This window comes from Lactuca serriola, chromosome 3, assembly GCF_051521515.1.
Source record: "Lactuca serriola cultivar US96UC23 chromosome 3, Lser_US96UC23_V15, whole genome shotgun sequence".
NCBI lineage: Eukaryota > Viridiplantae > Streptophyta > Magnoliopsida > Asterales > Asteraceae > Lactuca > Lactuca serriola.
The window spans coordinates 211,960,964-211,988,277 of record NC_136410.1 but is presented as its reverse complement, the minus strand read 5'-3'; the positions used below and the strand labels follow the sequence as shown (position 1 = coordinate 211,988,277).

At 40.1% G+C, this 27,314-nt stretch overlaps 1 protein-coding gene across 1 annotated transcript; it reads right to left on the bottom strand.

Moving 5' to 3' along the window:
* On the bottom strand, positions 1-24,043 carry LOC145096011 (uncharacterized). The gene is made up of 5 exons (XM_079033797.1): positions 23,691-24,043; positions 5,202-5,509; positions 3,625-3,875; positions 1,122-2,685; positions 1-617 (listed from the first exon to the last, which is right to left on the bottom strand). Exons 1-5 carry the CDS (start codon positions 24,041-24,043, stop codon positions 1-3), a joined length of 3,093 nt encoding a protein of 1,030 aa, XP_078889923.1.
* Positions 24,044-27,314: the final 3,271 nt, after the last annotated feature.

Here is a 27,314-nt window from a genome sequence, read left to right as displayed (position 1 = left end):
TCAACACACCGGGACATCCAAGTGGATGATTTCCATAACACTTGCATTAAAACCTTCATAGAATGGCTTTAATCGGTGCCCATTGACTTTGAAAATTTGTCCCGTTTCTTCACTTTGGATTTCGACCGCTCCATGGTCAAAAGTCTTTATTACAACAAATGGGCCAATCCACCTTGATCTTAACTTGCCTGGGAATAACTTCAACCGTGAATGGTAAAGTAAGACCCTATGTCCCGGTTCAAAATTCTTCCGGGTGATGGACTTGTCGTGGAAGAGCTTCGTTTTCTCCTTATAAATCCTTGCGTTTTCATAGGATTCGTTTCTCAATTCTTCTAGCTCTTGGAGTTGAAGTTTCCTATGCCTTCCCGCCTCGTCTATGTCAAAGTTGCATTTCTTGACCGCCCAAAATGCTCGGTGCTCTAACTCGACGGGAAGATGACAAGATTTTCCAAAAACCAATCTGAAGGGCGACATTCCAATCGGGGTCTTATAAGCGGTCCGATATGCCCATAAGGCATCGTCAAGTCTCAAACTCCAACCCTTCCTTGTCGGGTTCACCGTTTTCTCTAGAATAGACTTCACTTCACGATTCGAGACCTCCGCTTGACCATTCGTTTGAGGGTGATAGGCAGTAGAGACACGATGAGTCACGTGATACTTCTTCAATAGAGCCTCCATCATTTTGTTGCAAAAGTGCGTCCCTCTATCACTAATCAAAGCCCTAGGCACACCAAATTTCGCAAAAACATTAGACTTTAAAAACTCGATAACCGTTTTGGCATCGTCCGATCTTGTGGCTTTGGCTTCAACCCATTTAGAAACATAGTCAACCGCGAGTAAAATATAAACGTTGCCAAATGAGACGGGAAATGGGCCCATGAAATCAATCCCCCATACGTCAAAAATTTCACAAACAAGGATTGGATTTTGGGGCATTTGGTTCTTTTGCGAAATGTTTCCCGTCCTTTGGCACCGCTCACAACTTTTGCAAAACATATAACAATCGCGTGACATGGTTGGCCAAAATAATCCACACTCAAGGACCTTTCTCAAAGTCCGGCTAGGTCAGAAGTGTCCCCCACAAGCAAATTCATGACAAAATTGCAAAATGGATTGGTGCTCTTGTGGGGGTACACATCGCCTAATGATTTGATCGGGACAATGTTTCCACAAATAAGGTTCATCCCACACATAGTATTTTGCATCACTTTTCAACTTGTCTTTTTGAGCACGTGTGAATGTGTCGGGATACCTTTTTGTGACCAAAAAGTTAACGATATCGGCATACCAAGGAATAGATTGAGTAAGGGAAAAGAGATGCTCATCCGGAAACTCGTCCCGCAATGGGAGAGGAGTTTCATTTGAAGTGATCCGGCTTAGATGATCGGCAACGAGGTTCTCGCATCCACTCTTGTCTCGGATTTCCAAGTCAAATTCTTGTAACAGTAGGATCCACCGGATGAGTCTCGGCTTTGCATCTTTCTTCGTCATCAAGTACTTAAGTGCTGCGTGATCCGAATACACTATGACCTTGGTACCAAGTAGGTATTGTCTAAATTTCTCCAAGGCGAACACTATGGCCAATAGCTCCTTCTCCGTGGTAGAGTAGTTACTTTGAGCATTGTCTAGTGTCCTTGATGCATAATAGATCACGTGGGAGGCCCTCCCATTCTTTTGACCCAAAACGGCGCCTATCGCATACTTGCTTGCATCACACATGATCTCAAAGGGGAGATCCCAATTTGGTGCTTGCATGATGGGAGCGGATGTAAGCAACTCTTTGAGCTTGTCAAAAGCTTCTTTGCATGCCTCATTGAACTCGAAATCGACCTCCTTTTGCAAGAGTTGGCACATTGGTCTTGTTATCTTTGAAAAATCCTTGATGGACCTTCGGTAGAAACCTGCATGGCCCAAAAAAGAACGAACTTCCCGAATACAAGTTGGGTAAGGTAAGCTTTGAATAACATCAATTTTGGCCTTATTTACCTCAATTCCTTTTCTAGACACAATGTGACCCAAAAAGAGACCTTGACTCACCATGAAATGACATTTCTCAAAATTCAAAACCAAGTTTGTTTCGATGCATCTTTTTAAAATTTTTGTGAGGTTAGTCAAACATTCTTGAAAGGAGTTGCCATATACCGTGAAATCATCCATAAAAACTTCAATTATGTTTTCAACGTATTCCGAAAAGATACTAACCATACAACGTTGGAAAGTGGCCGGGGCGTTACACAATCCAAATGGCATTCTCCGGTAGGCAAAAGTACCAAATGGACATGTAAATGTCGTCTTTTCTTGGTCTTCCGGTGCCACCAGGATTTGGTGAAAACCGGAATACCCGTCGAGACAACAATAATGAAATTTCCCGGCCAACCTTTCTAACATTTGGTCAATGAAAGGCAATGGGAAATGATCTTTTCTTGTGCTTGCATTGAGTTTGTGGTAGTCAATACATACTCTCCACCCGTTTTGCACACGAGTGGGGACCATCATACCTTTGTTGTTCTCGACCACCGTGATTCCCGTCTTCTTTGGAACGACTTGCACCGGGCTCACCCACTTGCTATCCGAGATTGGATAGATCATCCCCGCATCAAGAAGCTTTAATATCTCTTTCTTCACAACTTCCATCATTGGCGGATTTAACCTTCTTTGCGCGTCTCTGCTTGGCTTGCATTCATCCTCCATTAAGATCTTGTGCATACAAGTGGAGGGGCTCAAACCCTTGATATCCGCAATCGTCCAACCCATGGCTTCTTTATGCTCCTTCAACACCTTGAGGAGTTGCTCTTCTTCAAATTCGGTTAAATGAGTTGAAATGATAACCGGAAGGGTTTCATTCTTTCCCAAGTAGGCATACTTCAAATGTTGAGGTAAGACCTTCAATTCCAATTCGGGTGGTTGAACAAGGGATGGAGGCAATTTTGTGTGAGTCGGGGGCAATTCAATTTGCTTGACATCTAATCTTGTGAATTTTTTCATCTCCATTTTATTTACCAACTTCTCAACTTCCGAATCCAAAGAATAAAGCTTTAATTGTTCGGATAGCTTCCCACAATCGAATCCTTTGCTCAAGATCATCTCCAACATATCACCGTTAGACAACTCAAACAATTCTTGAGTAATTGGCTCAACAACATCAACAAAGTAAAAAGATGAGACATCACTAGGATATCTCATGGCATCATAAATATTAAAACTTATTGTTTCGCCATCAAACTCCATTGTCAAACTTCCCGCATACACATCGATCTTTGTCCTAGCCGTCTTCAAAAACGGTCTCCCAAGCAAGATTAGAGCCGATTTGGAGGACACTTGCTCATCTAGATCAATCACATAGAAATCCGCCGGGAAGACTAATTGGTTCACTTGCACTAGGACATCTTCTAAAACACCTCTAGGAAAGACACTTGATTTATCCGCAAGAGAGATTATGACACCGGTTTCACTTAAGGGTCCGACATTTAATGATTCATACACCGAATAGGGCATGACATTGATAGAAGCACCAAGATCAAGCATAGCACTACTAAAAGTGACATCTCCAATCTTGCAAGGAACCGTGAAAATTCCGGGATCTTTGCATTTGGGTGGAAGTTTCCTTTATAAAACCGCGGATGCGTTTTCATTCATCAAAATTTTCTCATTTCCCTTCAACTTCCTCTTGTTGGTACAAAGTTCTTTCAAGAACTTTGCATATCTCGGGATTTGCTTGATTGCGTCAAGTAGAGGGATGTTTACTTCCACCTTTCGAAAGGTGTCCAAAATCTCTTTCTCCTCCATATTCTTCTTTGAAGTTGCAAGTCGGGAGGGGAACGGTGGTTGAGTGGCTATTGGTGGTACTAGAGGGGCAGTCTTCTTTGGAACTCCGGCTTGTGCATCATTCTTGATTATAGGTACTTCAACGGGAATAACTTCTATCTCTTCCTCTTCTTCCCTCGGCTTCTTCTTTGAACTACTTTCTCCGACTTGTTTGCCACTTCTCAATGTCACCACATTGACATTTGGGTTCTTTTCGGTTTGAGAAGGGAGTTTACCACGGGATTCCAACTTGCTTATGGATGTAACCATATCTCCCATTTGTGCTTCAAGGTTGGAGATACTAGTCCTTGTTTCTTTTTGGAATTGTTGGGTACTAGTGGCTAGAGATTTGACAATGTCTTCAAGAGACATTCCGGAGCTACTTGGTTGGGATTGAGGAGGTTGTTGATGATGATGTGGAGGGTGTGGTTTGGGTTGATAGTGTGGTTGTTGATGTTGGTAATGAGGTTGTGGTGGTGGATAGGATGGTCTAACCAATGCATTTTGAGGCAATGGTCTTGGGTTGTAGCTCATGTTGGGATTTGGCTTCCAACTTGAATTATATGCATTTTGGTAACCGGATGGTTTGTTGTGGTAGTTTTGGAACTCTCCCGTGGCATTCACATGCTCCGCATCTTCTTGAAGGATGGGACACATATCCGTAGGATGTCCCATTGTTGCACATATTCCACAAACCATCACTTGTGGAGTTTGTCCCATGGCTAGCTTTTGGACAACGGAGGTTAGATCTTTGATTTGAGACTCGAGATTTGATGTTCCCACTTCATTGACTTTGTGTTGTGTGTCTCTTTTCATATCTTGGCGAGGGCCAAAATGTTGTGAATTCGCGGCTATGGTGTTGAAAAGTTGTCTTGTTTGTTGTGGGGTTTTACTAAAGACATCTCCACCACTTGAGGCATCAACTAGTCTTCTCTCCATTGGCAACAATCCCTCGTAGAAGTGTTGAATGAGGAGTTGTTCCGGAATTTGGTGTTGTGGGCAACTATAGCACAAGTTGTTGAACCTCTCCCAATAATCATGGAAAGTCTCATTTTGACCTTGGCGGATTCCACAAATCTCATTTCGAAGACTTGAGACTCTTGAGGCGGGATAGAACTTATCAAGGAAAGCTCTTGCCATGTCGGTCCATGAGTTGATCGACCCCGGTGGAAGATAGAATAACCAATCTTTTGCTCTATCGGCCAATGAAAAGGGGAATGCCCTTAGCTTGATTTGGTCATCGGTTGACCCTTGTGGCTTCATGCTAGTGCAAATAATGTGGAACATCTTCAAATGCTTATGAGGGTCTTCGTTCTCCAATCCATGAAAAGTTGGTAGGTGGTGGACTAAACTTGACTTCAATTCCGAACCTCCTTCCAAAACCGGGTAATTGATACCGGTTGGAGTTTGTGTAACATCGGTCTCCATCATTTGCCTCAAGGTTCTCTCGGGAACTTCTCCTCCGTCCGCCATTACAATTGGTTCAATAATGGGTGGATTTTGTTGTAGGGGTGGTGTTTCGGGAATTTCTTGGCGAGGGTCGGGACTAGAATCGGGTTCTATATCACTTAATGAAGCGGTTTCAACCTCCGGGTCCCCGTGGGGGTTAGAAGTTTGACCACGTTCAACTCGTTTTTCCTTAGCCAAACGCCTTGCTTCTTTTTCGATTTCGGGGTTGTAAATCAAGTCACCTGTATGCTGACATCTGGGCATAGAGAAACAAATTGATTAAAAATAAACCAATCCCGGCAACGGCGCCAAAAATTTGGTGGTTGTCGAGGCCAACAAATATAATAACCCTAAATATTACACACTAAAATAGTGTATAGTGGTAAAGGGATCGAATCCACGGAGATTGGTTCAATTTATAACTCTATGAAAAATCTCTTTGTAAAAATACTTGTAAAATGACAATAAAAATAAAATGGGGGGTTTTGGTGTTTTGAAATACTTGAAACAAACTAGGATTAACTATGATTTAAATAGACAAATGCAACAAAAATAAGAGTTTGATGTAAAATCAATAAGGGAGAGATGGTTGACTTAAAGTTTCCTCACTTTGACTTTTGATGAACATATCATTAGAATCCAATGGTGCAATACTTTGATTTAAATCCTTAATTTGGCTATAGTAATCCAAGGAGCTTGAGATTACCTAGACTTTTCTTAATTGTTGAAATGGCTAGAGAAGCTCATAACAATTTCCTTAGTCAAAGTCACTAATTCCAAATAGCATGTAATTAGTGAAAGTCAACTAGCATTAAGAACCAAAAAGTCACCAAATCCAAGAGGGGTCAAATGCTTTTACCACCATGTTGGAGGAAATGTTTTTATGATTGTGTGAAGCAAAAACAACACAAAAATCATTTGTTGCTTGCTAATTTGAGGATTCTTTACTTAATCAAGAAATTAGCCAACTAATCACAACAAACACATTTAAACTTATGAACTAAAACATACAAGTAGTGATAAGATGTTAAAACACAAAACATTCCCATAAAGATTTAAGAACATGTTCATGGATTCTTCAACATTCAACAAAAGTTCAAAGGATTAACCAAAAGTCAACCAAGATTAGTTTAGCCAAGCATGGCTAAACCCAAAGAAACAAAGTTAGAGAAAATTGTACCAAACATTAAGCAAGAATCAAGAGGTAAAAATATGATGTTCTTCAAGTGTTCTTGGCCTTCAAAAGTCTTCAAAACTCCAGAGAGAATCTCCAAAAATCGGATGTCCAAGAGTCTCCAAAAGATGGGCACCAACCTTCCTCAAATAGCCTTCCAAATGGATTTCCGAAATTGCCCCTGCAGGAGGTTGCGCGACCCGCGTGCTGCTGCGTGGGTGGGTTGCGCGGGTGGTGCCTAACATGGGCTTCTTTGAGATTTTGGGCCTCCAAAGCATGTCCCACTAGCCCAGATCGAATCCAATCACCTCCTAGCCCATTTTCTTCAAGTTTTTATTCATTTTAAGCCCAATTTGGCCTCTTCAAATCCTCCAAACTCGCCCGGTTAATAATCTACGCACGCTCGAATAAACTCCCGCGTTTTGCAAATTTAAAGTTTATTTCTCTCCAAACCTTCAAATAACCATCAAGCTCGCTCCATGCATCATCTCCACAATCACCAAGCCTAACATCATTTTTGCCTATCAAATCTCATCGCTTCCCATACGTCCCGAACACTCCCGCTCCGCTAGACCCGAAAACCTGCAATTATGCTCACAAGATTCGAAAGTACCCGAAATAGTCATAAAATAACAAAATGGAAAATATGCATGGAAATTATCTAAATTATGAATGAAATATGCTAAAATAAACTATAAAAAGAAGTAAACAAAACTAACTATCACACCCCAAAACCACGAACGGCGGAAACGTTCAGGGGTGGAGGACGTCATGTACAATATCACAACAGTGTAATATAATAAACAAGCAACAACATCATCCATTGCATTATAAGTAGAGTTTTAATACATGTGTGTTATTTCATAATGTACATCAATAAGATGAATAATCAAAATAAGGCGAGTCTTGTCTATGCTCCATCTCCTCAAAAACCTTGCCATCACACCTGTCTAACTGATCAGCTGAGAATACAAGTTATTTTGAAAGTGAGTATCAACTTTAAAGCTGGTGAATTAATAAGTATTTAAGTGTCATTTTCTTGTTTGTGAAAATCTATTATGAAGGCCATGTAAATCGTTAAATGAAAATGTTGATGTAAGTATGATAAACCCTAGGAAATCCCTTGCTTTCTATAAGTATGAAATGTAGTCTTCTACCAAGACCCGATTGTTTTGTTATGATAATGTAGTCTTCTACCAAGACCCGAATGTTTTATTATGATAATGTAGTCTTCTACCAAGACTCGAATGTTTTGTTATGATAATGTAGTCTTCTACCAAGACCCGAATGTTTTGTTATGATAATGTAGTCTTCTACCAAGACCCGAATGTTTTGTTATGATAATGTAGTCTTCTACCAAGACCCGAATGTTTTGTTATGATAATGTAGTCTTCTACCAAGACTCGAATGTTTTGTTATGATAATGTAGTCTTCTACCAAGACCCGAATGTTTTCTTATGATAAAATGATAGTTTTTCCTTCAATTTTTTAGTACTAAAATACTTAGTCTAACTCATCATTTATGTGAAAGTTTCACCAAATAAAGTAAACAGGAAAAATTACTAATGTAAGTGTTATCCCGAGGTACTAGGGCTAACACGACGAATGTAAATGTTATCTCAAGGTACTATGGCTAACATAACATATATAACCTAATGAACATCCGAAGATTGTCCACTTGTCCTCTGTAGCAACAGCAGGGCGGAGGAATGGTTAGTCCCTGTAAAGGTACTCCTAGTATAAGTAATAACCGTAGGCATCCGTAGATGTTCATCACCACTGTTGCTAACAGATGGGTTCCGAAATGGTTAGTCCCGTACGTATATCCCGAGGTACTGGGGATAGAGGCCCATCTAGGTATCCCGAGGTACTAGGGATAGGGTCCTGTCTAGATATCCCGAGGTACTAGGGATATGCAGGAAGATTTACACAGAAGGTACTAATAAATCATCCTCGCAATTCGAGATACAAGTATTCATGTCAATGTACACAGTTAAGTGTATCTACGTAAAGGTACTCATGTAATGCGTTCATGTAAGAGTGTTCATGTATCATGTAAGTATATGTAAACGTACTCATGTATCATGTAATCAAATGTATATGTAATCATGTATCAGGTAATGTACTGGTATGGACTCATGAATGAACTGACTCTTGTGTGATTCCTTGTAGTAGTAATAATGTTTGATATCTTCTAACTATCCCTATGATAGTAAACTAAAAGGTAATTGGTTGTTTACGTAGGTTTATGCACTCTTGCTACCAAAGAGTATTGGAAACTAAATGAAGGGTGAAAACTATAATCTCTAACATATATATGAACATATGCGCATAAGTATAGTTTGATCCAATAAGGTAGAATAATGGTTTTGCAAGATATCTAGGAGTTTTGAACAATAATTTAGAATGACTTGTTGTCATTTTAATAAACATTTCAAAACTAATACTTTTGTTATCAAGGTATTTTAAGATAGAAAACCACTTCATGTGTCACCTTTTGAAATATGTGAAATCTACTGAGTGAAAACACAGTTACAAAATACATAAGATTGATTTAATAACATACTATTTTCTTCTTGTATTCCCCCCCCCCCCCCATTAAAATGTTTCAAATCATTTAAAACAATGGTTAAGGGGTATGAACTCACCTGTAGTTGGTGATTGGGATGAACTGACGGTATAGGATTGCTAGGTGTCAAGCGAGGACTTGTACACACACTACGGTCCTAATGAACATATAATCACACATATATGCATTCAATTAGTCTTAAAGCACTAATTGATAAAGTTAAGACATCCTAGGCATAATAAACACTTTATATAAGTGTTTTAATCCCTAAGGATTGCATCTAAGCTATTGTGGGACAAGGTACTTGTGTTTAGGGTTCCAAAGGACCCTATATGTGAGTTTACTCCCCATATACTAACACACATGGAGTTTACGGTTGTAAACTCTTGATTTTATGGCCGTAAACTCCCAACCATGGGTGTTTTGTGTGTTTTGAAGTTCCAAATGATTCCTAGAATTATTCCAACTTGGTGGTTAAATTCTTGGAAGGGTTTAAGGCATATAAACACTTCATTTAGGAGTTTACGGCCCTAAGGCCATTTCCTTTGGAGTTTACAGCCGTAAACTCCATTGGAATGGTGTTCTTTTTTGTTTTCAAGCCTCAAGCATAGTTGGTATAAGTTCTAGGCTTTTATTCCAAGCATATGAAGACATTAGGTACACTTTGGTGCCATCCTTTCATGTTTACAGCCCAAGAACAAAGTCTTGGCCGTAAACTCACTTTGATAAGTGATTTTGATGTGCTTTGGTCCTTAGATTAAGTGGGAAACAATTCCATGTAAAGGTCTAGGGCTTTAGGTGTCTTAATAACACCCTTTGGTCCATTTCTATGGAGTTTACGGCCTAAGATACACTTGGGCCGTAAACTCTCATTTGTTTGTGTTCTTTGATGTGCTTAAGGCCTTAGATTAAATGGGAACTAGTCTTGATAAAAGTCTTAAAGCTTTAGTGGCCTTAAAACACCATTTTGAGTTTGAAAAGGGAGTTTACGGCCTAACCAACTCTTGGGCCGTGAACTCCCAAACATGGGTGATTTATGGTTGTTTTCTTTTCCCTAACACACATACATATGAGTCTAAGGCAGTTGTATAACACAAGGGTCGGTTTCGGCTTTGTTTCGGGAGTTTACCGCCCAAGAACACATTGGGGAGTAAACTCCTAGATCTAGTGATTTAGCCTTCTAAATCATGTTATAAACACATAATAAGCATTCTAACACTACTAGAAAGAGGTACTCGCGATATGGGATAAAAACCCGAAGATCCGTGAGAGAGAATATGGCTTTTCTCTAGTTGGAAATGTGAATAATGAATGAATTTGGTTCAGAATTCTATTTATAGTCCTGAGATATTTTTGGCAGAAAATATTTTTATTCCTATAATGATCTCTAATATAATAGAGTGTTGGAATAACAGTGTTGCACAAAACCCTAGTGCACCCACTCTCCTGATATTTCCTGAAGTGTAAACCCTGAATTACTCAAACTTACACGAGAAAGTCTAAAAATTAACTGTGACTGCTATAACTTTTATTGAAGTGATATAGTTTGTGCAGAATGGAAATTTCGGATTGTCACATCATCCCCCTGTTAAAGGGAATTTCGTCCCGAAATTAGAATTTAGGCAAGGAAGTATGTACGAATGATCGAGTCGTTAGGAAGAAAATCTTCCAAATCGGTTGGTTCTAGCGCTCCTAAGTGAAATCGGGTTCTAGGTTGGCATTCCAACGAACCTTCACTAACTGGCGACGGCGTTGCTTCGTCCGCTTGACCTCTCGGTCGAGGGTCACTACGGTTTTAATAGGAAGGCAAGGATCTTGACGAGTGGACTTATGTCACACCCCCAAACCAGATGGTGGAAACGTCCGGGGGCTGTTGTGACTCAATTAAATACCATCACAATGAATATACATGAAACATAACATCATTCATCACCAAGCATTGGAATATTACAACTGATAGTGTTTACGTTCATTACATTGTTCCATAATGTTACATGCCCAAAAGTAAATTGTTCGATACTAATTAAACAACAGCAAAACGTCATAGAGTACAATTCTTCCTTCACTTTATCTGTTACCTGAGAATACAAGTATTTTGAAAAACGTCAACATATGAAATGTTGGTGAGTTCATAAGTAATGTTTGAAATCCAATGTTTTGTATTGTTTTGAAAACCACCAGAAAATCCGATATTTTCTGAAAATAGTATAGTATAAAAGGTGTGAAGATCCGTAAGTATGCTTGTTTGTTTCTATAAATGTAAGAGTACAATTTGTAAAACTCGGTATGTAGTTCGTAGGTGTATTAATTGAAAACCCTAGGAAAACCCGACGTTTTCCTATCACTTTGCTTTAATTAGTTTAGGGGTTGTTAATTCATTGCGACAGGTGTATTCGTTGAGCTCCGGAGACGTTGGATTAATTGCGCATTGTGAATTGTTGTAAACGTACATTAATGAAAACGACCAGTTGACAACCGTACAAACGATCCCTTAGGCGTCGCTCGCACTATTCACTTAACCCAACCACCCGGACTCATGTAGCCCCACAACCGAGGGGAAAAAGAGGGTGCGAAACCCCGGTATTTCCCTACGTCGTTCAAGGCTATCGTGAATGCGAAGGGCCCTTAGCCCGACTCGCATTGGTGAATTCTCGACTTTACTAGCAGCACCAGAAGGCCCTTCGGGCCCAATAGCACAAAGCCTGTAAAAGTCCTTTTACACGAAATTAGGTCATATAAGACCCAACTACATGTAAGCGAGTTTCCTTCGGGCCTAAAGATCATGTCATTGGGCTAGCTAGGCCCAACAAGCATGATTTGAAGCTTTTGGGCCCAAGGACGGTGTATCGACGTCTGGTGTATTCTCACGTGTGTATTGAATTCCCAGATTTTCCACGTGTGTATTGAAGTTTCGTCGTGTTAGTAATTTCGGATTCTTTATTGATTCGAGACTGAATCAATTTGTTTGATAACGATTTTTGGTGTTGTTGTGTATTGTGATTTGTCGGTAGTCACAGTGTCAGTATTTTATCGCAACGGATGTACTGATTTAAACATTGAAATTTTTCTGTTTACAGCCCCTTTCTTTTGTAAATTTACCGTTTCAACCCTTTGAACAAATTAATTTCCGAGTTAGTCCTTAAACCATTTGTCTTAGCATTTTAATATCAAAACTTGTTGTAATTGATATTTTTCAGCACATTTTTATTTGAAAACAGTTTTAGTCCCTCAAAATGCAGTTTTCTCGGCTGTAACCTCCCTTTTTCGCAGTTTTTACATTTTTGGCCCAAATTGGAAAATTTTTGCAACTTTGGTCCTTTTTAATTATGAAAAGCATTTTTAACCTTTGAAATGGACTTGGAACTCTAGTAGTCCACTATTTTACAGAAAAACACAGTTTCAGCCCCTCAAATTGGAAATTTTCGCATATGGGGCCTTATTGGGCCGAAAATGTCACTTTTAGCCCATTATGCTTGAAATTTATATTTTTAATCCCTCAAAAGAGTGTATTTTCAGAAAATACATTATTGAAACTATTTTGACTCATTTTACCCATCAGAATTTGTGTTTGGTCATTTTGGGCCCTTTAACTTTATATTTTTAACATTTTGAGTCCAAAAAATGAGTTTTAGCCCAAAGAAGATGTTATTAAACAACTTGGCTATTTTTCTTGAAATAATTTGTATGTAGTAATATAATTTATGCAAGTATCATGTAACACAAAGTATATCTCGATTTTTAAGGGTTTTTGACTAGATCCAACATCATAATCACACAAAAACACAACTTTAAGCATAGAAATCACACAAGGCATACAAATACACATAGATCTACACATTTGCTTGTATTCCCCCCCCCCCCCCATAAAACTTATAAAAACCGAAAATAAGGGGGTATGAAGCTCACCTTGGGTGTGGTCTCGGTTTTGAAGAAGATTTGTGGAAGTTTGGTGCTATTTTCGGCCCTATCAAGTTCCTTGGATGGATCTCGAACTTAGTGGGTTCTAAGATGCAAGATCATGAACTTGAATGGATTAAGAGATGATTCTTGATGAAAAGAAGTAGCTAGATTATGGATCTAAGCAATATCTTACCTTAGATGATGATTTTTATGGAAGAAATCCCTTGAACACCTCTTAGATCTCGAAAATTTGGAGAGAAATGGAGAGACTTTCTTGAGAGAAAATTTTTAAGTGAAATGTGTGTGTGTTTGTTTGGTTTCGGCCGAGAGGGAGAAGAGAGGAGAGAAGAGAGAATGAGCTTGCATGGAAAGATGAGAATGCATGGATGTTTGAAGTGTAATACTTAGATATCCTCCATACAAAGATGATGTGTCATGCAAGAAGTCAACTCGTCCTTTTATTTGGGCTTGGGCCGAGAATGGAGGGGGAGAAGAGACTGTTTGGGCCTTAAATGCTTAAGCCCAATTTTCATGGTTATGTGGAGCGATTTTTGGTCCAAATAAATATAAGGGTGATTTTTATGACTTGTTAGGGCTAAATTAGGTTAATTATGGTTCATAGTTTTTAATTTATTTCATTTTAGGCCCAATGTGGCCCAAAATGGTGAAATAAATGGATGTGGGTCCAATTAGAGCCCATTTAAAGGTTCTAATCCCATGATAGTCAAATTGGAGGCTTATTGGCCCAATGAGTCCAATAAGGAAGTCCTAGTCCAAAATGGACCTAACAAGAACTTCTAGGGTTTCCAATTGTTTGTTGACTATTTGTAGTACTTGTATGCTGTATGTGTTTGAAAATTAGATGTCATAGAGTAAGCATCTTACATGCTCTTTAAGTTTTTGATTCTACATTTTACTTGAGTGTAGAGATTACAGGACACAAAATTTCTAGTTGTGACAACTTACAAGAGTCCTAACGTAAATGTATAGTTTCACGATCGAGATGCGAAGAGTAGAATGTACGTTACTGAGTTCGCGGAGTAGGTCTAGTTTGTGAGATGCAGGATCGATTCTGGTAAGAATCTCGGAGGTCCCAACTACATTGGATTTAGCTTTCCACGCTTTACGAAGCGTATTGAGCCATTCTTAGAGTGAGGATTCCTAAAGAATTTGGTCCCTCACTAAGAATTCCAAATGTTCTTTCTCTCGCTTAACTTCCCAGTCAAGGGCCATCCCTTGTTAGGTCAAAGTCGAAAGGGTTCCTGAAGTTTGCGGGGAGTTTCGAATGGACTATGATAGTAGGTCTGTAAGACCTAGAATTTGGCGAATTTTCCGTCGGTGACTACAGTGCCGACAAATTCCAATGGTTTTGGATAATTTGACAGAGTACTCAAGGATTTCCACAACACTAATAGTGTGTCTCAGGAAATTTGCCTCTAAATTCCAAAACTCTTGTTCAGAGAACTTTGTGAAGAGTATCTCCGAGGATAATGTTTCTATGGGTTCTTTCTTACTACGAGGGTAGATAAGTAGTCATTATATGGGGAAATGACAAACTGATCCCAGTAAGAAAGGCGTACTCCACTCATATAGCTCAGGAATACTATGGGCGTATTGGTCCTATCCGAGGGGTATCACTACGGACTTGAAGTGTCCGTATCGAGTTCGGAGGGTAGTCTTTAGGACATCCTTCCCTAACACTCGAACTAGTGATATTCAGATCTCAGGTCCATTTCTGAAAGTACACTTTCCCTGTGGTTGCTCAATTAGCTCTTCTAAGCGAGGCAGAGGTAACGATTTCTAAAGGAACTCTAAACGAAGTCTCTAGTCGTCGAGGTATATATGATGCACTCCATCGACTTCTGGTAAGAATAGACCGGAGCTCTCAAGGGTGAGAAGCCTGGTCTTCGAATTCTATTGTTGAGTAGTTCGTCGTGTTGTCCGGACTGTTCTTGTATCTTCCGTAGGTGTTTAGACTGAAGGCGATCTGGTTATAAGAGTCATATTGGGTTCTAAGTTGGTTCCTATGCCAATGCAATTACTCGAACTCCCGGACAATCTCCGTCCTGAAGTTCATATTAGAATTCATACGTGATTCAAAGATCACAATTTCATGTATACGAGTCGTATATAATTAAGACTGAACAGGTAGTCGAATAACTGATTCTTCCTTAATCTCACATCCCATCGAGGGAAAAGAAATTAAAGTGGAATCATCAATTCTAAACCTGTAGAACATTAATTATATATCACTCTCATGCATACATTCTTTAGTGATAGATCAACCGTATGAATCCTGAAATTGAACTTGACGTACTGCACGAGTGATAATGTGGGTATTCCTTTGGAAAGGAAAAGAACTATAAGGTACTCCTGTTATGAGTACTTCGGTGTTCTGATATGACGGCTTCGCTAAAAGACGTTTACTGAGAAAGAGATGTACTTATGAAGTTGGTATTACGAGGATCGAATTGAATCGAGTCGTATGATAATGTCGGAATCATAAAGAAACTTAAAGACATTAGATTTGAGCATAAAACGTTTACAGACAAAAACAACCGTGCAACCATGATTTGAGTTACAGTACTTTAGATTTGCTACAAGACTATTGCTGCGAATCAGATATACTACAAAGGACAAGTATACGCAGCACGAGCATCCCTATACCGACAGGATCCCGCAAAAGATAAGACCCTAGTTGCACTAGTTTTAAACATGTTTTTGAACATATAGCATACTGACGACTTGGAAGGAACCTATACTATATTAGGGTCCTTAACTGCCTCTTTGCATTCTGAGGTCAAACTCCTCCGGATTTGCCGTTGTCCTTCTTCGATGGACAGTCCCTCTTGAAGTGTCCTATGACGCCACATAGATGGCATATCCGAGAGGTTTCGACATTCGTGGTTGAAGTGATGTGTGGGATCGGGATATTGCAATAACGGATGGTGTGTCCCTTTTTGTTGCAGTTTAAGCACTGCATCTCCCAACAAGGTCCATTGTGGTGATAATTGCATTTGATGCATTTTAGGAGTTTGCCTGCATACGGCCTGACTGGGTTATGGTTAACTGGGATAACAGAGGGGATGGTAGTTGGAGGTGCTGATGTCGTGGCTGTGAAGGTTGTTACTGGTGGTTGTTTCCTGTTCGCCCTTCGAAGTGACTTGTTCTTAGAGTTAGTCCAAGACTTTCGTTTGATACTCTTGGTCTTAGGACTTGGGGTATCGTGGTAGTTTGTTGCTTGTTGAGGTACTGGATTGTTACTTAGGTTGGAATTGTCGTTAACAAACCCGCTAACACTTGCGTTGTTAGTGTTCAGGTGGGTCAGAAAAGCTGACATGGCAGCCGAGACTGCAGCTTGAAAGGTAGTTGCATCAATCTGAAGAGTTGGTGTTCGGTTGATGGGCTGATCATTCTTCTTGGGAGCCATGATTCTGTTACTGAAAGGAAGTGAATTTGTGAGTGAAAATGGTTGAAACTAGACGTAGTTCGATCGCTCATGCAAAGAATCGAAGTATGTTCTCTAAAGTTCGACCTACATCCCTATGATGCAGTCCTAGTACGGAATGGAAGTATGTTCACGATGGTTTGACCTACATCCCTATGATGTAGTCCTAGTATAGAATGGTAGTATGTTCTTACAATGGTCTCAAGATGTTTGTTGTTCTATTCGAGATGTCGCTGGTCGGCGTATAATGTGATCCAACCGTTAAAAGAGACTTGAAGATGTCTCCGAAGTTAAATTGCTATAGTCCAATGACTTGACTAAAGCATGTTTCAGATAGACTCTAATGAAAGTATGATAAGAGTCTTTGAATAAAGGATGACACAGGAGTTAGCCGACTGTCAATATCTTTGGTATTCATGACGTACAGGTTTGGGAAAATGACCTTGTAAAAAGGTGTTACATCATATCCAGCGAAGATAGTTCTTGACAGCATAAAGTCCTAACTAAAGTACTTACAGTACAAGATAGTTTCATAGAAAATGTCACATCGGGCATAGACAGGAACAAGATTCCTTTCTAACAAGGAATATAAAGTAATGCATCCACTACTGGCGACGGTCATCACTCTGGTGAACTCTCAGTTCAGCCAGTTGGCGTTCCCCGTCAAGTAGGTGTCTTTCGTACACTCTCTAGCGTACTCGAAGTTCTATGACTTCGGCTCGTGATTCAGCCAGTGCTTGTAGCAGGGTTTCATGGTCTCTCTCATACCTCTCACGAGCATGTTCGAGGCGACTGGTGCGAAGTATATGCATTCCTCCATTTGTATCAACTTCTGCGATACGTTGTAGAGTTGTCCTGCCCTGAATTTCGTTTCGGGCAACTCTTCGGATCAGAATTGGCATGATTCTGTCTGCTGAGCCCCCATTGCTCAGGTCATAGAAGCTTCGGTCACCATTAAATGGCATGGGCTGATCTTGTCCTTGGCTCCATGTTTCCAAACATTCCACCCACTCAGGCGTCGGGCCATGAAAAACCGGACGAGGGTTAGGAATCGGAAAGGGAGCTGCCTGGGGTAGGTTCTCAACCTCGGGTTCGGAGATGGCATCGTCTGAAAGGTCTTCAGCATGGTGATCATTCAGAGGGATTGGATGATCATTAACTGGTTCTTCTCCCAACCATCCAGCAATAACCGCGTTCGGAAGGAACAGGTTGTCGTGGGGATGGAATCTAGCCATGTTATCTACGCGAGAATTGAGGTAAGAAAATAATTATTAGACGAACTATCTAGATAATTATTTAGGAAATTTTCATTAGTTCCATCGCTATTTGTAAAGTGCATACCAGTTATATGTAATCAACACAGGATAGACCTTCGAATAAGTGACCTCAACTCCAAATTCACAAGGAATAGGGGTAAAGCAAAAGTTTCACCGATTCTAAGTCTATAACATCCTAGTTACATATAACTTTAGCGTATCCACTTAGCAATTATCAACTTAGGAATGAAGATTCCATTTTAGTTCTCAAGTATAAAGTACTTATAGTAACACAAAATACCCCTATAGTATTTTAGACTTAGGTTCTATTATAATGTTCTCATTGTGGTAATGTTGGTAAGTTTTTACACTTGTTGCCATATCACAACCACTCTTGGGCATGTGCTAATCAATCTTTGGAACAGCATAGTTGATCAGGCTATGCCACTCCCAAGGCTGACCATACATCCTTGAGCTTACCTGTGATATTCAACAATCGTAATACTTTTGTTCTTGTCATTGTGACACTGATTTTAGTACGAATGCAGGCACGTATACTTTGTTAAATGTTTTATTATTTATAAGTATAAACTCTTAGATAGAGTGTTTTAATCCCATGTATTTATAGTTAGTATATCTTTTATGGGTTGATATACTTAATTCACTATAAACAATGCTCTGATACCAATCTGTCACACCCCAAAACCACGAACGGCGGAAACGTTCAGGGGTGGAGGACGTCATGTACAGTATCACAACAGTGTAATATAATAAACAAGCAACAACATCATCCATTGCATTATAAGTAGAGTTTTAATAAATGTGTGTTATTTCATATTGTACAACAATAAGATGAATAATCAAAATAAGGCGAGTCTTGTCTGTGCTCCATCTTCTCAAAAACCTGGCCATCGCACCTGTCTAACTGATGACCTGAGAATACAAGTTATTTTGAAAGCGAGTATCAGCTTTAAAGCTGGTGAATTCATAAGTATTTAAGTGTCATTGTCTTGTTTGTGAAAATCTATTATGAAGGCCATGTAAATCGTTAAATGAAAATGTTGATGTAAGTATGATAAACCCTAGGAAATCCCTTGCTTTCTATAAGTATGAAATGTAGTCTTCTACCAAGACCCGAATGTTTTGTTATGATAATGTAGTCTTCTACCAAGACCCGAATGTTTTATTATGATAATGTAGTCTTCTACCAAGACCCGAATGTTTTGTTATGATAATGTAGTCTTCTACCAAGACCCGAATGTTTTGTTATGATGATGTAGTCTTCTACCAACACCCGAATGTTTTGTTATAATAATGTAGTCTTCTACCAAGACCCGAATGTTTTGTTATGATAAAATGATAGTTTTTCCTTCAATTGTTTAGTACTAAAATACTTAGTCTAACTCATCATTTATGTGAAAGTTTCACCAAATAAAGTAAACAGGAAAAATTACTAATGTAAGTGTTATCCCGAGGTACTAGGGCTAACATGACGAATGTAACTGTTATCCCGAGGTACTAGGGCTAACATAGCATATATAACCTAATGAACATCCGAAGATTGTCCACTTGTCCTCTGTAGCAGCAGCAGGGCGGAGGAATGGTTAGTCCCTGTAAAGGTACTTCTAGTATAAGTAATAACCGTAGGCATCCGTAGATGTTCATCACCCACTGTTGCTAACAGATGGGTTCCGGAATGATTAGTCCCGTACGTATATCCCGAGGTACTGGGGATAGAGGCCCATCTAGGTATCCCGAGGTACTAGGGATAAGATCCTGTCTAGATATCCCGAGGTACTAGGGATATGCAGGAAGATTTACACAGAAGGTACTAATAAATCATCCTCGCAATTCGAGATACAAGTATTCATGTCAATGTACACAGTTAAGTGTATCTACGTAAAGGCACTCATGTAATGCGTTCATGTAAGCGTGTTCATGTATCATGTAAGTATATGTAAACGTACTCATGTATCATGTAATCAAATGTATATGTACTCATGTATCAGGTAATGTACTGGTATGGACTCATGAATGAACTAAATCTTGTGTGAATCCTTGTAGTAGTAATAATGTTTGATATCTTCTAACTATCCCTATGATAGTAAACTGAAAGGTAATTGGTTGTTTACGTAGGTTTATGCACTCTTGCTACCCAAGAGTATTGGAAACTAAATGAAGGGTGACAACTATAATCTCTAACATATATATGAACATATGCGCATAAGTATAGTTTGATCCAATAAGGTAGAATAATGATTTTGCAAGATATCTAGGAGTTTTGAACAATAATTTAGAATGACTTGGTGTCATTTTAATAAACATTTCAAAACTAATACTTTTGTTATCAAGGTATTTTAAGATAGAAAACCACTTCATGTGTCACCTTTTGAAATATGTGAAATCTATTGAGTGAAAACACAGTTACAAAATACATAAGATTGATTTAATAACATACTGTTTTCTACTTGTATTCCCCCACATTAAAATGTTTAAAATCATTTAAAACATTGATTAAGGGGTATGAACTCACCTGTAGTTGGTGATTGGGATGAACTGGCGGTATAGGATTGCTAGGTGTCAAGCGAGGACTTGTACACACACTACGATCCTAATGAACATATAATCATACATATATGCATTCAATTAGTCTTAAAGCACTAATTGATAAAGTTAAGACATCCTAGGCATAATAAACACTTTATATAAGTGTTTTAAGCCCTAAGGATTGCATCTAAGCTATTATGGGACATGGTACTTGTGTTTAGGGTTCCAAAGGACCCTATATGTGAGTTTACTCCCCATATACTAACACACATGGAGTTTACGGTTGTAAACTCTTGAGTTTACGACCCTAAACTCCCAACCATGGGTGTTTTGTGTGTTTTGAAGTTCCAAATGATTCCTAGAATTATTCCAACTTGGTGCTTAAATTCTTGGAAGGGTTTAAGGCATATAAACACTCCATTTAGGAGTTTACGGCCCTAAGGCCATTTCCTTGGAGTTTACGGCCGTAAACTCCATTGTAATGGTGTTCTTTTTGTTTTCAAGCCTCAAGCATAGGTGGTATAAGTTCTAGGCTTTTATTCCAAGCATATGAAGACATTAGGCACACTTTGCTGCCATCCTTTCATGTTTACGGCCCAAGAACAAAGTCTTGGCCATAAACTCACTTTGATAAGTGATTTTGATGTGCTTTGGTCCTTAGATTAAGTGGGAAACAATTCCATGTAAAGGTATATGGCTTTAGGTGTCTTAATAACACCCTTTCGTCCATTTATGTGGAGTTTACGGCCTAAGATACACTTGGGCCGTAAACTCTCATTTGTTTGTGTTCTTTGATGTGCTTAAGGCCTTAGATTAAATGGGAACTAGTCTTGATAAAAGTCTTAAAGCTTTAGTGGCCTTAAAACACCATTTTGAGTTTGAAAAGGGAGTTTACGGCCTAAGCAACTCTTAGGTCGTGAACTCCTAAACTTGGGTGATTTATGGTTGTTTTCTTGTCCCTAACACACATACATATGAGTCTAAGGCAGTTGTATAACACAAGGGTCGGTTTCGGCTTTGTTTCGGGAGTTTACCGCCCAAGAACACATTGGGGAGTAAACTCCTAGATCTAGTGATTTAGCCTTCTAAATCATGTTATAAACACATAATAAGCATTCTAACACTACTAGAAAGAGGTACTCGCGATATGGGATAAAAACCCGAAGATCCGTGAGAGAGAATATGGCTTTTCTCTAGTTGGAAATGTGAATAATGAATAAATTTGGTTCAGAATTCTATTTATAGTCCTGAGATATTTTTGGCAGAAAATATTTTTATTCCTGTAATGATCTCTATTATAATAGAGTGTTGGAATAACAGTGTTGCACAAAACCCTAGTGCACCCACTCTCCTGATATTTCCTGAAGTGTAAACTCTGAATTACTCAAACTTACACGAGAAAGTCTAAAAATTAACTGTGACTGCTATAACTTTTATTGAAGTGATATAGTTTGTACAGAATGGAAATTTCGGATTGTCACATATGATCTTGGAGAAATCATGGATAAATCTCCGATAATATCATGCGAGACGTAAGAAGCTTCGAATCTCAGATGGGGTCCTCGGAACCTCCTATCGTATCATGACCTCGATCTTGGCTGAGTCGATCAATATACCTTTATGGTTGACGATATGCCCCAAGACTTGCACCTCATTCAACCAGCATTCACATTTGGAGAACTTGGCATAAAACATCTCCTTCCTCAGGGTCTCCAACACCTGTCATAAGTTCTCTGCATGCTGCTCCTCAGTCGTGGAGTAGACCAGGATATCATCTATGAATATTATCACTGACCGATCCAACATCGGCCTGCAAACCCGGTTCATGAGATCCATGAATGTTGTCGGTGCATTAGTGAGCCCAATTGACATCACCACAAACTCATAATGACCATAAAGAGTTCTAAAAGTTGTCTTCTGCACATCATTGTCCCTAACCCTTATCTGATGGTACCCTAATCGCAAATCAATCTTGGAAAACCAAGATGCACCTTGAAGCTGGTCAAATAAGTCGGAAATCCTCGGGAGTGGGTAACTGTTCTTCACCGTTAACTTATTCAACTGCCGGTAGTCAATGCACATCCTGTGTGAGTCATTCTTCTTCTTCACAAAAAAGATCGGTGCTCCCCATGGTGAGCTACTCGGTTGAATAAATCCCTTGTCTAGCAGCTCCTGAAGCTATGTAGACAACTCTTGCATCTCTGGTGGTGCCAAATGATAGGTTGCTTTGGCTATTGGAGCATTTCTAGGAACCAGACCAATCTGAAACTCTACTTGCCTCTCGGGAGGCACTCCTGGTAACTCCTTTGGAAACACATCGGGGAAATCCCGAATAATAGGCACCTCACTCAACGTCTTCGTGTCCTCAACTCGAGTATCTGCTACATATGCTAGAAACCCAGTGCAACCCTATTGCAGATATATCTTGACCCTCACAGCTGAACAAAGATTTGGCCCATGCGAAGCTCCCTCGCCAGGAATAACCAGTTATCCCCCACCTGGGGTTCAAACTCTCACTAGCTAGTGCTCATAGTCAATGATGGCCCCATTGGGACCCAACCAGTCCATCCTGATGATAACCTTTGATCCTTGCAGAGGAATCGACACCAAACAATAGAATACCTCTTGCTGAACAGGTTCAGGGCACACCCACGATAAACCTTTGAAGCACTCACAGAATGATCATTAGCAATCTCAACCTCCAATGGATAATCCAGAATCTCGGGAGCATCGCGAAATTTATTTCTAAGTGCAAGAGATACAAAGGATCGGGTAGCTTCGAAATCAAACAATACATGTGTGGTAAAACCATTGACCAAGAAGTTACATATATATCATATATAATCATGAGAAAAAACAAAGAAATAAATAAAACATATACCAGTAACTACATCTGGTGATGGGCGGGTCGAAAATTCAGTATGTCTTCATGTGGCCCGTCCGGTTGCAGTGACAATAGAGCAATACAGTCTGAGGGCAATCCTTACTCATATGACCAGTCTGCCCACAATGGTAACAAACCAAACATGCTGATATCGCACTTGCTGTAGTGGCCTCGACCCTATTGGCCCATAGAATGCAAATTATAAACCTTGGGCTTCTTATCTTGGCCCATGGCAGTCAACACTTACTCCGGTTTGCACTTCGACCAAAGCTCCAGCTCAATCTCCCGCTTATGGGCCCTTTCAATCATATCATTCAGGGTATTGCACCCTGAGAAGCTCACAAACTCCCTGATGTCATCCTTCAGCATGTCATGATATCTCATCTTCTTCATATCCTCATCTACAACGTACTGTGGAACCAAAAGAGCTCTCTCCTAAAACTTGGCCGTGTTTTCCGTCACAGTCACAGTAGTTTGGCGAAGGTCCTGAAACTCCCTCGCCAACTGTTGTACCTCGATCTTCGGTGCAAACTCCCTCTGAAATCTCGTACAAACTCTTCCCAGGTCATGACTGCAACAATCATGATCCCCATAGATCGACCAACCTCATCCCACTAGTCACCATCCCGGTCCCTAAATAAGCATGATGCAAACCCTACCTTTTCCCCTCATGGGAAAAGTCCGTCCGCTGAGCATTCTCCATGTCAACGATCCAGCATCGAATAGCGATGGGTTCCTTAGCCAGAAAGAACTCAAGAGCTCCACAATCTTTGAACTCCCGAAATAAGGGAGTCCTTGCCACTATCTGACCTGCAACAATCTCGGCTCGAAAGGCTCTGATCCGCTCATCCATGAGCTCCATAATTCCATCTTCGATGAAACTAGACATCATGAGGATACCATCTAAAATGCCACAAGTAACCTCGGTCGTAATAAGCTCACGCAACCTCTCATCAATGGGTTCTGAGCTTGGCCCAAAACCAGAACCTCCTCCTTGAGTGCCCAAAACCATCAACATAAGCTCGAGGGAATTAACAATACAGAGGTCTCCTCATAATCCCCTAGATTCGCCTTTGTCTCTGGTATAGATCACGTGCTTCCAGTAGTACGGGCCCAACACTACCTTTCACACCTATCTGTATCTTCCTCAAGAACCGTCTTGATTCCTCAAAGACACCAAACTAGCACTGCAAGCCAATCCTACGCTAAACAACATTCGTATCCTATACTTTCCTAGGAATCCTCATCTCCCACTGCTCACAATACTGAGAACCTCCATCAACACTGTTGGTTTCTATATGCATGTTGCTTATACACAAAATGGGATCACACAGACTTTCAAATGATGATTCCACAACTAAACAAGGAACAGGAAATTAACTTAAATCAATCATTCTAGGGCTATATAATCCTAATCGTATACAACTTTGAAAGCATACACTTAGCAATTAACTTAGCCGATATCAATTCCAAGTAATACATAACATCCAATCCCTAGGCTATGAGGCATCACACAAATTAGGCAATTCTATAATATGATTCCTAAAGGTATCCTTAGCCCTAATCTAGCATGTAATTCACATATCCAACATACTGATCATAATACATAAGTATGGGTAATTTGGGAACCACTTACTTGAGCTCGGCTAATTGCACGCATCACACCATTTTTCTAGTCTTGTAAAAGAAATCTCTTTTTATAAATTCAATTTTCTTTGAAAAGATTATGATTTCCTTAGTTTGAGTTCTGGCACACCCAAAAGTATGTGTGAATCCCTCAAACTAAGGATCTGATACCAACTTGTAACATCCCAAAAACATGGATAAATTTTTTATTTTTAATTTAATCAAAACCATAAAGTATCCATAACAAACCCAAGCATCATATGCCAAAAGAGTGTACTCATCAGAGTAAAAATCCAAATAATAAAGAAAATGTGGAGCACGGGTGGACGTGTTGCGATCATGTCGGGCCCTTCCCTTTTGTACCGGAAGTACCTGAAACCACAAACATAACTGTAAGCACAAAGCTTAGTGATCCTCCCAAAATACCATACACAACATACATATAACCTAACAACACGTGGTTGTCTCAGGTTCGTATCAACCCTTGGGTCCATATCAACCCCTGGGTCCATATCAACCCCAAATAACAACAATTAGTTGTGTGAGGTCCGTATCAACCCCAGGTCCATAATGACTACAACCCTAGATTAGCTCCATATATAAATCATATAATCACATACATTCTACTCATACAATACAGTGGGTCGACCTTGGTGCTGTAACACCGTAAATTTCAAAACAATTTTTCGCATTTTATAACAACACAAATCATTTAACATTCATAAAAACATTAATGTTTGAAACTCAATCCATGCTATATAAAATTCCCAAGATCTGATAACATAAAAATCTCGTGTGTGTGTATTGATCAAGCCGACGTCTTCCCACGGTCATCACTAGTACCTGAAACAAATAACACCAACACTGTAAGCACAAAGCTTAGTGAGTTCCCCAAAATACCACACATAACACATATTAGCCACTCGAGGTTATAACTCTGTGGGTCCGTGGACCCTACTCTGTGAACCCTCTGGTTCTAACTCTGTGAACCTTCTGGTTCCAACTCTATAAACATGCACAGCATAAATCACATAGAAATAATGCAGTACAACACATAACATACATAGCATACAAATACTCTGTCACATAACTGTGGTTACCTACTCAAGGTAAAGTATAGTGAGAAGACTCCTATGACACAATATATCTCTAATTAACACTTTCACAACTAAGGTTGACTTCCCCTATCAAGTCAACACTGGTCAACTCTGGTCAACGGTCAAATTTGACCGGACTCGGCGAGTGCATTAGAGCGACTCGACGAGTCTATACGTGCTCACTGACTCCCTCGGATCCTACTCCCTCGGATCCTCTCTTGACACGTCGAGTACTTCCCTGACTCGACGAGTTCCACCTGGCATGAATCGCGGGGCCACCACGACTCAACTCGCTGAGTCTCAAGAACAACTCGGCGAGTTCCGCTTGACTCAGTCCACCCGTCAACCCTCTCTGACTCTCCCTGACTCACTGAGTCAACCCCTTAACTCGGCAAGACCACTCGCTGAGTGGTTATGGACAATCTTCATGCTACTCGCCGAGTCTGTTCTTCGGACTCGGCGAGTCTATGCCATGCATGAACTTAAACTCACTCCTGAGGTCAGATCCGTTCCAATAACCCATAGATCCAGTCCTTCCAAGCACATACATCACGTAAAGTTACAATCTTGGTGCTCATGCAAAGGTCCAAAGGCCTTATTTGATGATGTGGTCTCTAGAATGCTATTCTAAGCTCATGGCCTCCATTAACACTCATAAAGCTTGAGGGAAAAGGGTCTCTGGACCTCTTTGGGTCCAGATCCAAAGCACCAACTCAGGAAGAGGCCAATTACTCCATGGATCTTTCCACAAAGAAACCCTAACTCTAAGATTTACACCAAGGACTGAGAATGGAATGAATGGTTACCTCAAATGAAGTCTCTGAGCTCAGAAATCACTGGATTAGCACCTTCTTTGGTCTCCTCTTGCCTTGATCCTCTTCTATGTGCAAAAACACCCATAAATAGTCAAGGATCTTCCTCTTCTCTCTCACAAATCGCTCAAGGACTCTTTAGGTTTCTCTCTAGGGTTGGTGCCCGCAAATGACGGCCATAAGCCCCTTTAAATAGGTCTCATACCCTGGAAATTAGGGTTTCATTAAACAGCGTGGACTCGCCGAATCCACCTTTTGGACTTGCCAAGTCCGGACGCGAACCCGGGCCCAAACCGCAATCATACTCGGCGAGTTTGAGCTCCAACTCGCTGAGTCCCCTCACAAAACACCAAAATTATAAGGATAAATAATACCTGGGAATCCGGGCTGTTACAGGTGCCTTCAACCCACTTAAGGTGGTGAAAAGACACACCTCACAGACAAACGAAAAACCGAAACAACACGTTGCTCCGAAAACCACTCTATTAGTCACCTTTACAAATAACAGTGACCAAAACTCAGACTACGATTCAAAATACCCAAAATACTCCTAGGTCATAGTCAATGACAAAGTCGACCCTCTAGGTTGTGGCCATCATTGGCTACGTTGTGGCCTTCAAACGACAACACAGATGCATTTCCCCTAGTCGTCACACCCTGGCATCCTAGGCTACATCGTTGGAACTGAATCCAAAATGTCCTAATCAGTTAAGTCGAATCCTCTAATTCCAAAGGTTTCAAAGTCCAG

What these genes read in the sequence shown, in the direction of transcription:
- LOC145096011 (XM_079033797.1), bottom strand. Translation starts at nt 24,043, where the DNA reads ATGGTTTTGGGCACTCAAGGAGGAGGTTCTGGTTTTGGGCCAAGCTCA. An exon ending in TGTTACACAAACTCCAACCG is followed by an intron (nt 3,876 to 5,201) that starts GTATCAATTACC and finishes ATGATGCACAAG; the next exon opens with CCGGAGTTCCAAAGAAGACT. An exon ending in AAATTTTGATGAATGAAAAC is followed by an intron (nt 2,686 to 3,624) that starts GCATCCGCGGTT and finishes ATCTTAATGGAG; the next exon opens with GATGAATGCAAGCCAAGCAG.